The sequence below is a fragment of the Ixodes scapularis genome, unplaced genomic scaffold (genome assembly GCF_016920785.2).
Source record: "Ixodes scapularis isolate PalLabHiFi unplaced genomic scaffold, ASM1692078v2 PGA_scaffold7__128_contigs__length_106722199, whole genome shotgun sequence".
In the NCBI taxonomy this organism is placed as follows: domain Eukaryota; kingdom Metazoa; phylum Arthropoda; class Arachnida; order Ixodida; family Ixodidae; genus Ixodes; species Ixodes scapularis.
The window spans coordinates 54,257,309-54,270,025 of record NW_024609882.1 but is presented as its reverse complement, the minus strand read 5'-3'; the positions used below and the strand labels follow the sequence as shown (position 1 = coordinate 54,270,025).

General features: G+C 44.3%; 1 protein-coding gene across 4 annotated transcripts in view; it reads right to left on the bottom strand.

Annotated features, from left to right (window-relative positions):
* LOC115328303 (high-affinity choline transporter 1) overlaps positions 1-12,717 on the bottom strand; it is a 70,551-nt gene that overhangs the window by 50,429 nt on the left and 7,405 nt on the right. For 3 of the 4 annotated variants that reach the window (XM_040218592.3, XM_040218571.2, XM_040218578.1), the window contains exons 2-3: positions 10,130-10,321; positions 4,162-4,269 (exon numbers count right to left, since the gene is read on the bottom strand). In XM_040218592.3, the coding sequence (XP_040074526.1) occupies positions 4,162-4,269; positions 10,130-10,307 (286 nt within the window). In that variant the 5' untranslated portion in view covers positions 10,308-10,321. The remainder of the gene's footprint in view (positions 1-4,161; positions 4,270-10,129; positions 10,322-12,717) is intronic. The other variant, XM_040218584.1, reaches the window with a different exon arrangement.

Genomic DNA, 12,717 nt, shown 5'->3' with positions numbered 1-12,717 from the left:
TATCTCTGAGGCATCTTTTGCATAATAAGCTATTTGTCCTAGAAAACTTCTTATTTGTTTAACTATAGAACAATGAAAATCAGTAAAACCTTCTAAATTTAGCAAATGTGTACCAGAAAACATTTTATTTGTTGAATTTTTAGAAAAAATGCGCAATACTCGTTCACTTTATAATTGCGCATTGAGCAGGTGTCACAAAATAGGTCTGTACGACACGAGAGCGCAACGACACGAGAGCGCATGTCCGCGCCTTGGGAATGACTGGTGTTTGAGTCTTCAAATATACATGTTTTCCCGGATCGAACGCTTTACGCCCTTTTATTGGTTGAGTACTCAGACCTGTGGGAAGTCTAGAAAATTCAATTTTCTCAAACTCGAAATGAAGAAGCAAGATACAGAGTGTCGGAAATAGTTGTTTATCAAGTGCCGTTCCATAATATTTAAGAAATAAAAAAATAAAAGACTGAATGATTGCGCGAAACCTCGGAGGTAGTCCAGCACGCACCTTTGGTCGTACCCTTCAACTAGCTTGCTCAGATTCATCGCTACGCGAACGTAGGTGGCCTTGCTGCACCTTTGTGGCTCTTTACGAAGTACATCCGACAGCTTCTGCTCTGTCAAGCTCTGCTCTCTTTGAAATGTGGCCACTAGCTTGTACGTTCCCGGATGATGCAGCCCCAAGGACTTTGAGAACATTGGGCCAGGACTCGACGTGATTGTTTGTCCTCAATCGACACGTACATATTTTACCAATATAGGTAAAATATATTGAGCAATAAACTTTTAGTTCGTTGCCCAACATATTTTACCATATATCGGTACCTCCAATGTCCACCAACCTTGAACAGCATATATCGAAGACCATATCCACAAAGCACAAAGCCCTTTTTTAAACAAATATTGTTTTGATAAAAAAAAAAAAACACGTCCTGTATGTTGCATTTAATTTACAATATTTTTGGGCAAGTAACTTACGTGCAAAAACTGCGCTATCCGAGAAAATATGCGTTTGAAGACTCTAATACCGATCATTCTCAAGGCGCGCCCGTACGCTTTCGTGACGCGTGCTCTAATGGCACGCGCTCCCGTGTCGCGGCTCTCTCCCGTCGTGCGCTCTCGTGTCGTGCGCTTTTGTGGCACCCTTCCACAAAATAGACCGTTTTCGAAAGTGCGCTCCATCTAGTTGCTGCTGCGCCAATTAATCGAGTCCGTCTTTGTTTGGGTACGTACTCCGAGCATGCATTGAACACTTGGGTAGCGTCAGTGTTCGGGACCAGCTCGGCCCAGCTTGTAGGAATACTGGTGCTGCGTCAACAGCCGGTGAGGATTCGTATCCAATCACGCCCCCGTACACAAGAAATGGCCACCGCCAATATTTCTTGAAGGGGTTTTAGTATTAATTTTATAAAACAAACAGAAACCTGCAGAGGTATATTTTCTTGGTATTCATTTTAGTAAACGATTAACCTATTACTTTAATAGCCTCCCTTAGCGAAAAGTAATACGTTTGAAATATACCACATTCGAATTTGAGTGTATTTGAAATACAGTTCATAATTGTAAGTACACGAAAAATAGACCGAAAATATAAACTTCTTTTTTTTTACTTAATACTAAAATATACTTCTAAAAATCATTTTAAAATACCTTTACTTAAACTACATTTGAAGTTCCCTTCATGCGTTTTGAAATATGTAAATACTAAATTAATAGAAACAAAATACCTTTCACATATATTTCTTGAAATATTTATTTAATTCATGCAAAATATACTCCAACCCTAAAAAAATGGAGCAATCAAAAATACGTTCAGAATACTCTTAAAATGCCTGAAAATCGTAAATACTGTTGTGTTATACTCTAAGTACCTTTTGACTGCAATACTTTGGTAATTTGACTTAACCTACCAAAATATTGAAAAGTTCCCCTTCTAGAAGTTCACTTCAAGCAGATATGGAGTACACTGAAGCGCCTAAATACAACATTTGATTAGTTTGTCAACTGAATTGCGCAGCATCGCACTGATAAATCAGCCCAGTTTATGTTATTGTTTCCTTTTTCCTATCAAGAACACACCTGATCAGTTCCTTGCACACCAATCACAAACGGGGTTCGGGAACTACAACCACATTTGCTGATGCTGGAAAGCTTCAGCAGGTGCTGTGAACAGGTGCGTTTGGCGTGGTTTTGTTAGCGCAATGTTAGTTCGCTGAACGTGTATACTCACCATTGTACGTGATGCGAATAGTGACTTTAATATAGTGACATATTAACCACCACATTAAATAGTCTACTACTAAAAAGGAAAGGCAAAATGACTAGTGTAAAATACTTATTTTTCGTGGGCTCAATATTTCACGATTTAGGTCAAAGTTGGAGTTTTGGAATAATTCGCAAATTCTAATTTTTGGCGACGCGGTGGGATCGCAATATACATTTTAACGTCTTTACATTTTGCCGGAATTGTTCACGTGACCTATTTTTCGGAATTGTAGGCGATTCGCGAGCTTTGCGAGATTTAGGTCCTCAAGAAAATAAAGTCGTTTACAGTATTTTGAAGTGAAGAAACTGTCTTGATTCGCTTTGTCCTGAGTGGTGCTACGCAGAGAAGCAATAACATGTATTTTATGAGCCATTTGTGTGGATATTGTTTTAAGGACTGCGCCGTATTGTTTTTTGTTGTACGAATGCTTTTTAGTAAGAGATATCGTCCACGAACTTCAAAACACTGTTTCCCCTTTGACAGACTCCCGAGGAGAAGATCGAATACTTGGAACCATAATAAGCGCAGAGGTGGTCACCAAAAAAATGATTACCTTCATTATGTAGGCTATATAAGGCTCTAGAGCAGTCAACGGGACTGTGAATGAGCTGTTCAGTGCGTCATGGTGTTTGTGTTTGCGTTCATTTCTATGGTAGCTTCGTGATATGTATTTAGTAGCGCCTTCAAATACCACAGGGACACATTTGCTGACAAAATCGAAAATAAAAAAAATTGTGTAACCGGTTTTTATTGCTCAAATGGCATCTTGAGTGTGAAGGGGTAATATTTTTGGTATATCTAAAATATTTTTTGATTCATATTTATAATCTATTTTGAATACCTTTCGCGCGTATTTCGAGTGCGGCCAAAATAATACAGAATAAATACAAAATGAATATTCGTATTCAATATATTTCAACTTCTTTTGAAGTACGGTCTCTTTTTGCTAAGGGCTGCCTGAGATTTCTTTAAAATACAATAAATATGCTAGTACAGCTAGTTTTAAATGCGTAGTTTTAGAAATGTTTAAAGTGCCCCATTAAACACCTCTAAGTCACTCAAGGTGACTGCTCACGCCGAAGAGAATTGTGTATAGCGCCCTACTAATTAAGTGACAAATAAAGTTAATTTACATTGGACATTAGGCATTATACGCACTTTTATACCAAGCAGCTCTAAATATCTCGAGATCGAAACCGAGCCATTTGATGCCTTTGATAATTTGAAGAGATCTACTATAGTCCAATACCAGTTAAGAACGTGCCAAATAAACACCACTTGAGTGTACAGGCCGCGACATTGATTCACAACGCGGGCCAAACAGGAAAGGCGTCAGCCAACACGAGTTCTGGGACATGTGGGATTGTGGAGGAGAAATATGTTGGCAGAAGGAGCGCGAGAGTTCATTCATTCATTCATTTATTGATATTGTCAGCCGATTGGGCTCTTAGATGGAGTCCGTATACAAAATTAAAAGATGAAAGTAACCATTATAGAAAGATTAATTAACAAGACAGTGGATTGCACAAGACCGCTTCATACATTTAAACACTGGGTGGTTGAGAGTAGAAGTGCTGCATTCCTAGCTTGCGTATGAGTATAGTGAGAGATTAAGTCTGTAGCGCGTTCAGTCGTTATTAAAACGATGAAGTGCACTTTCCGTCTACCTTCGTATGCAGAATGAATTAGGGATATGGGTACACAAATCCACGTGCCAAAACACCCACACGGCGTCCCCTGTTAATTTAGCAGGACGCTAACTCGCTAAATTTAGCTGAAGACCGAACAGTACTGCAACGCAACAGAAATCTTAAATTTGCTTCCATTAAAATATGTACTACATTATGCACCATGCTGCGCGCCATTACAAAACTGCTGGAGAGGCGTGATGAACCTACCAACAAAGAGGCTGACAGAGTAGCCCACAGGAGTCTGGCACCAGAGAACACCCCGCACGGCGGTCTCTTCCACGATGCCGCTGAGGAGACCTCCGTCGACCCAGGTGGCTACGCAAAGACAGTCAAATAGAAAATCCGCCAAAGTACAACAGAATTTTTGTGCCAAAATTTGCTTTTTGTCAGGGAATTTAAGGTTTTAGATAGCCCGAGGAAGCCAAGGTAGAGCGAACTTGACCTTCTTTGCCAGAGTATGGGCATCTTGGCCCTAGATTGCCAAACAATTTCCAAAGTTAGGCTCCAACTGCGAGTAGTCTGGCTGTAATCTAGCATCCTTGAGCCTAAAGGCTCATTCACACTGCCCCATTTTCTTACGTTAAGTTACTTTACGAAATATTACGTTGAAGTCACCGGTACCTGTGTGCTTCATATTAAAAAGAAGCTACGGAGCTTCTTGAAAAAAAAAAAAAGGGGTTAGAAGTGATTTTACTGTATTTCTACCCCGTGAACCCGAATACCCAAACCATTTGCTGCGCAAGTATTGTTAAACGCAAAACCAAACGCGAAAGACAGTCGCTGTACGTGACGTCATCGACGGATCTTTTGGCTGCCCAAGGCTAGGCAGGCGGGGCTTCACGCCTATTTTGAAATTGCTCGTATGGCTTTCCGGGGCGTCGCATTGCAATATAATTATGATATCTGCTATTCTAAAGGCCAAATGAACGCAATTCAAGCGTTCTTTTTTGTCAAATGTAGATATGCCACATCTTCCCTTTAATCGAGGCTATTAGTTCAAGGAGAAAGCACGACACGCGACATCCTCGACACGAACGTTTCGGTGACTTACACATAACTTAACTTAACGTAAGAAAATGTGCCAGTGTGAATGAGCATTAAGTCTGCAAACGAGAGCCGAATTTTTTTGGGAGGTTTATTGGGACATTTTACGCCTAAATTGGCAGACAAGTGCCAAATTTGGCCTTCCCTACTGGTTCTTCCATTCCTGATGGCATCTTTTGCTCACATCTGGCAACTGAACAATTATTTGGCAAGCGGCCCCTGCCCCCCCCCCCCCCCTCTTTAAAAAAAGAAGCCTTTAAAAAAAGAAGCCATAAACGCGAAAGAAAAGTAATCTGGCACAAACTAACGCCTTAGAGCAAAACCGGATTAGGCTTATGCTAGTCCCCAAAGATTGCCAAGCTCGCATCAAGTAAGGAGTTTCTCTGGAGCGCTATTTCGTGCTCCTCAGCCTATTCGAAACCACCCGCAATAATTGAAGCCTACGAACGTCCTCCTACAGTCAAACCCATTTATAACGAATAGCAGGAAACGCCCCGATCAGTTCGATTGAGCAAATAGTTCAATATAGCAGAAACCATTTACAAAGAACTTCCACGATTCTTTCGTTGTAAGGTGAGAGCTTCTCTTTTTTTCTTATCTCTTCGCTTCTGCCTTGTAACCAGAGCTGGCAGTAATGCAATTACTGTAATGAAATTACAGTAATTTAATTACTTGTACCAGTCATTAGTAATGTAATTCATTACTTTTTGTAGCAGGTAATTTAGTAATGTAATGAATTACTCCAGCGACGGTAATTGTAATTAAATTACCTAATTACTTTTTCGCACCAGGCATATTTTTTGTGTCCACAATACACAAGAGCGCTCTTCTTTTTATTTTACTTTTTATTTTTCCTCTACAGCTTTCTAAAAAACGCTCTTTGGTCGCCGCCATGTTTCTGATGCTAATGCGGCTGGTGCGACTCTCGCGCCCGCTATCAGCTAGACATTTTCTGCCACTCTCTTGAACTGTAAAAACCCGCTCAGCGCGATTCTCTACCTATGTTTTGCGGTTTTGCATTCGACGTTTCCTGGCCCCTCTTAAAAGTGTCCGCTTACTTTTTCTGATACATGCTGCGTACCCTCTCTGTGTTATCTTCCACTGTGAGAAATAGGGGTGGTAAGTTTCTGCCATTCGAGCTTTTCTGCTTGACATTCTCGGGAAACGAAGGAGGGGAAGTAGGTCGAACTAAGTCCCCTGGTGGAACGGCCCTCGACGCGATTTTGCGAACAATGACAATTGTTCTCCCCCCCTCCCAGAGATAATCCGCGTAGGATCCTCAAACATCTCCAAAAATAGTTGTCCGGGTTGGGGTGGGAAACGGATCAGTCGCGTGCGTTCCTTTGTCTATTGGTAAACATGTTATTTGTGAGCGTGAAAAATGCATTCCTTTCGGCTATCTTCTGTTGTTAATTAATTTCGACAGCTAAACGCTTTGTCGTTTGACACGCGGCTAATCGAACGGCGCCGTAAAAACTTACCGTAAAAAAAAAGAAAAGCTAACATTCCAGCTGCATTCGTTCTGTTACGCGCGTACCCAACAAAAATAGTTTACTGCTTTTTTTTTTCAAATGTAGTACAATGCTTCCCAATGTCCTCGGGAAAATACATGCACCATGAAACACAAAATGCAGTGGGAAAACACGAGAATTTAGCCGCCAGCAGTGTTTGAAACTGCGCCTACACAGGCTGCGCCTGTGTCGGCGCAGCCTGTAAAAGTATACAAACGTAATGCGAAAGTAATTTCATTACTTTTAAAAGTAATTTGTAATGGTAATTAATTACTTTCTGGCTGTGGTAATTTGTAATGTAATTTAATTACATTTCAGCAATTTTCAGCAAAGTAATTAGTAATGTAATTTAATTACAAAATATGAGTAATTTGGCCAGCTCTGCTTGTAACCCCGCGCAAAATTCTTTTCATGATTTTTTTTTTTTTTTTTGCTTTCGCGCAGAGTTTGTTTTTTTAGCTTATCTCCTTTCTTTAATCGCTTCTCTTTGTGGGCTACCGCTTTGAGAGGAACTTTTTTCTGTGCGTGCGTGCTGAGTGTTTTTTGTTTTTTTTTAGCTTTCTCCCCTTCTGGCCTGCTTCTCTTCACTCAATTTTGTTCGCGGCTTGAGCTTTTGAAATTTGTTTTCTTTTTCCAACTTTTTTTTTTGAGGGGAGGTGGGGGGAGGGACAGGGCTAGAAGTCGTCCGTTTGCGCGTTTTTGGAAGCCTTCCCGGGGGGAAAAAGCTCTTTATAGCCAATATGTTTTTCGTTATAAAATGTACTTTTTACATGCATTTTTATTTAAATTTTCCATGAATTTGATATCGACACTAATTCGTTGTACGTGGGTTTGTTCTAAACGGGTCCATGGAACGTCATCCCAGTCAGATGGCGCCAACTCAGCAATTGGACCCAAGCCCGATGCCGAGCATTTTTCAATGCGTTGATTGGATACGAGGCCCAACCGAACGTCGACGCAGCACTCGTCTCTAATCTCTGTCTTCGCCCAATCTCACCATGATGATGTTGAAATTCCAGTGCACAGGCTTTAAATTTGCGGAGCTCAAGTTTGTCGGCTTCTTGCGCAGGGGTTGCACTGATGTCAGAACGTCTAGCTCTGAATGTCTCTGACAGAGGGATTGTGGGTAGACCTCGATGCTAGCTACCTTGAGGTCTACCAACTATCCCTCAAGTCGGAGTCATTCAGAGCTGGGCGTTTTTCTGACGTCACCGCAATCCCTGCTGAAGAAGCAGAGGAACTTGCGCGTCGGATACAACGGCGTACCGAACGCGTCCCCGACTGGTGCGTTGGGCCGCCATTACGCCCATGCATCAAAAGTGGTCCCCGTTGTGTGAACAAATGGCGTCACAAACGTGGAAGTGCCATGCTGTCGGGTGTTGCAATCCTGCCGGTGGGGCGTGAAAGATTTGGAGAAAAAAAATACGAGTGAAGGTGAGTGTAGCTGTCGTCGCGGCGTCCCAACTCCTGGGTGTCGAAGCTTCCGTGGACTGGCAAGCTGGAGAGCAACCTGCAGCAGCAGAACCGCTGTATCGACCACCCTGCAACACGCGGGTCATGAGTGACCCTCGCGTTGTATCATGGAAACTTTTCCATAATGCAACGCGGGGTAACCTCGTGACGTCACTCGTGACCCTCGTGACGTCACTATGGGAAATGTCCCATAATACAACGCGCGGGTCAAGAGTGAGTCCTGCGCGTTGCATTATAGAATGTTACCCATGATGCAACGCACGGTTACATTGACGGCGACGGCGACGCCACTCAAGCCGCAAACGGGCGCCGAAGAGCTGCGCTCCAAAACTCGTTTTTACACAACACTCATCAATATGCTTTGATCCTTCATGGTCGGTACGGTCACTTAATCAACATCATACATTAATCCCCACTTTCCTTATCATCCTACATACTCTGAGGTTCCCCTTGCACAAGGCAACTGCTGAATGATATCCTTATGGTACGACGTCACGGCAAGGCAAATCATTGTCGTGACGCCAAAAAAAGGGACCGTAAGGGGGAGTCACCAAAAAATTGCAGCGCTCATAGTACAGTGTGCTCGAATTTTAATACATGGCTTGCACTGACATCACATCAGCGCTAATTCTGGTGGCCTTGCTGCTGATCGTGTACGTCCTGCTACGATGACTGCAGCGCGTTTTTGATTAGTGTGTTTAGCGGCCTATCCTATCCATACATCAAAAGTGGCCCAGAAGTTGCAACAAGTGACGTCACTGTAGCCGACTTACGTTGTTGTTGTTGGTTGTCACAATTTTGGCCGTTGGTGCTAGAAGTCCCGGCAAGAACGAGTGATCACGGGTGTCACTGTTAGCGTTGGGTCTCAACTTCTCGCTGCCCCAGTTTTAATGGTATGCCAAGCTAGAGAGCACCCTTAGCAGAACAGGTATCTGCTACATATACCGGCCTTGCTGTGAGACTGCCAGGACAGCGACGAAAACATGGCACATTTATGGTGTCATCAGGCGGAACTCTTGGGAGCATTTCTTAGGACGCGGCAAACTCAGCAGTCGGACACGGGTTCTAGGCAGCATACTTTTCCCGCGTACGTTCCGCACCACCAGATTTGCTTTCCTTTGCGACAACAAGTAGGAACATAGCCTCCTCTATACTCGCAAAGTCTGGCAGTTCGATGACGGAGCCATAGAGTGCCCGCTCGCAGATTTGGAGCGCGAGGATCTGGTAGCACAGAGCATTTCGCGGGGAGGCTATAGTTAGCGCACAGCGTTTGCTGTGCGCTGACTATAAGCATTAGCATAAGCTAATGTACGCTTTACTGACTACAAAAGAAATAATCGAGGTTTTCTTGGCCCTACTGTAAAAACTCGGTGTTTTCTTTATGTGGTATTTGATACGTACTTTAGCTATTTAAAATGTTGTACCATCACGGCAATCAAGCCCCTCGTAAAATTTCGGGCCGTCTGTTCAACTGTAGGGTGCTGTACATCGAATTGAAATTTTGGGGTGTATTATATGGGGAAAAGGGTGTAACGATACACCATTTTGCACCCTTTTTTCTTGAGAGTGTAAGGTGGGCGGGACAAGCACGTTTCGGCGTCTCGCTGCAGCGGTGTGCTCGTTACATGCCTTTTGTCTGCCGCCCTACTTTTTTCACCTTCGGCTGCCCCGGCTCGTGGCAATCTGCCATGCTTTGTCAGTATCGATGAGCCTAAGGTAGGAATAACCTCCAGCGTGATTCGATGATATCTCGTGCAGGCAGGGCCGTACCCAGAAAAATATTTCGGGGGGGGGGGGGGGGGGGGGGGGTTTCGGGGACAACGGCGGCCATTTTGAAAATGTCTATTGTCTTATTTTTGCCTATGAATCATGTGCATCGGTGGCATATAATGGAGAGTTATAGCAAACCGGAGAACCGGTCCCGGTTTGGTACCCGGTAGCCGACCGGCGCCACTGCGCGTGCGCAGAGGTGGAGATTAAAATCGGCTGGCTGCAAGTGCACCGACCAGGGCCGTACACAGAAAAACATTTCGGGGGGGGGGGGGGGGGGGTTCAGAACCCCCTAACCCCCCCCCCCCCCCCCCCTGGTTACGGCCCTGCGTGCAGGCCATGTATACACAACGTGGGACATTCTTCTTGCGGTATACCGATGATGGTGAACACTCCGACAGCAAGGCTCACGCTACGGCCACCGAGCATCAGGTCCTCGCTTGGGTTCGTCCGGGCTCCCCCTCTTAGCCTCTTCCGGGCACCCCAGAAGCCCACGGCCACGATGAGTGCATAGAAGAGGACGCTGGCAACAAGACCTGGCACGCTGAGGCCCATTACGCTTTGGAGACCTGAAGGAAAAAGGTCGATTGTAGTACAAATTCAATTCTAGGAGACGCATTATTTTTGTGTGGAATGGTTATTATAGTCATCGGCAGGAATAAAACGACAGTGTTCCTCTTTCGGATGCCGATCTCCTGTAGGTTCTCTTTAGATTCCAATTCGCTTCGGTTGCGCGTACATGCTCGAAGAGTCACCGAGGCTTTATCGTTAGTAGGAAGGTCGCGCTGGAGGCAGGACAACTTAAAGTCATCCATGCCGTTCATACCCTCTCAGCGATTAAAGTGCCCATATTTGACACTTCGCACATATACATGGCTTCCACGTTACGTCAATGCATCGTGCTGCTGGTAATTAGAAATTTTTTTTCAGTGTGTATACGAGCGAACGCAAGCAATGTGCGTTTGCATTAGCGTTATACTTGTTTCACGCTTCGAGTAAGCGGAGCCCCCACTACGGTCTTGAGGTGGCGCACGAGCAGGACGCGCATGCGCAACGTTTTGCACCCAGCGTTAACAAAAGCGCACAGCGGATTAGTTTGCTCTTTTACTCAATACTAGAACTCTTTATTATTACTCGTTTTCACCCACAGAAACAGATTGGCTGGCGCAAAATGTAGGCTGAACTAGGCAGCGGCGCTAGCGATAGGATCTACTAGAATGCGCAGACGGCGACCAGGCAGTACAGACCAGTCTTTGGTAGTAACGCGTTACTGTAACTTTGTTACTTTTTCGGTAACTTGTAACTGTAACGAGTTACTTTCTAAGAACGTAACTTGTAACTGTAGTTCTATTACTTTTTCTGAGGTAACCATGAAAGTACCCCAGTAGCACAAACGTGCGGGCCGGCTTTGGGGCGGCCTCGGCGTTTTCCGACATTTTCAGGCGCAGCCGGAACTGGGCCGGAACTGTTTTGCAACATCAATCGGCTACGGGCCGTGTGCAGAGTTTTGCGGCTGTACCGCAAAACGCCGTAGCTGGGCCGGAGCCTTCCCAATAGCACAACCGTGCAGGCCGGCTCTGGGACGGCCTCGCCCTTTTTCGGCATTTTCACGGGCAGCCGACACCGGGCCGGAGGTGTTTTGCAACACCGAAGGGTTACGGGCTGCGCTGCACTGTCCGCACGTTTCGCTACAAAGGCTCGTTACGAAAAGCAAAGAAGGGAGACCGATATCGGTCTCTCCCTCTGGTTTTCGTAGCGGGTTATTGTAGCGAAACGTACCGGCGTGCGGTATTTTCGCTGACCTGCATCCCTCTGCGGTGGGATCTAAAGAAAGACATTTGCGCAAAAAATTTGACTAAACATTTTGTTTATTAGTGACTAGCTTATCACATGAAGGGTCGTACCAAAAAATAACTAATTTAGTGTCCCTTCTTGAGGCTCAACATGTTTTAACATATCCAGTTACGTAATTTCCAGGGTACAACATAGTTCTTTCTACTTAAATTACATCTGTCGGTGTGTCAGTTCCACGAAGTGCTCTGTTTTCCACTGTTGCTCTCATCACCTTTCGTCGTTTCTCCCGACCGCCTTCTCTGTCGGAGGCTCCTGAGAAAAATTTTCCAAAACGTTGTGCGATCCGTGTGCCGTCAGTGGAAGGAAAGCGTTTAAGCAGTACATCTGAAACACAAAGATACAGCGTGTACACCGCAGTTGTGACATACCAAGTCATTATGAGCATACAGTCTCTAGCCACATAACAGTCCCATTCGACAAGGTAGTTTCAGGTGGCGGTGTTGGAGAATGAACCCTTGTTGCAATCTCCCTCAAATTAAAGTGCATATGGCCATTGTGGGCCCAATGCCGCTGAAGAAACTGCCTTGTCGGAAGTTCTTTTTTCATATCGCGTAGGGCTGTACCTTACAGCTGTACATATATATAACAACAGGATGATTTCTATATGTTGCTACTATAGTGAATACTGCTTGATTAATGAGTTTGTGCGAAATAATAAAAAAACCGCGGAGGACGTGGACACATCCTTTCGATTATCTACAAACTACTCTGCTGTCTCAGTGAAAGAACAATGTTGTTTTTTCTGCTTTTTGTTCTTATCTTTTCGCGTAAATAATTATTAATATAATCAGAACTTCACGTCAAGCACAATGAATGAACTTCGGAGTAGGACTGGTTTGGTTGCCATGATGATGGATGACGATGAGAACACGCACGACTGATGCGCTTTAATGCGCTGAATGAAAATGCAGCCTTTCACTAAGAGAAACTACCTGAACTTTTCCGACACACCATCAAGATTTGAGTCTTACCCTTGCCAATCAAATTTGTAATTATTTCGAGATATGAGAGAAAACAGGTTTTACCTCGCATGTATCCACAGAGAGGCAGAGATTCAAAGCACTTTTTGGTGGTCGTGCCTTTGAGAGTGTACAGTAACATCACCTCGTTT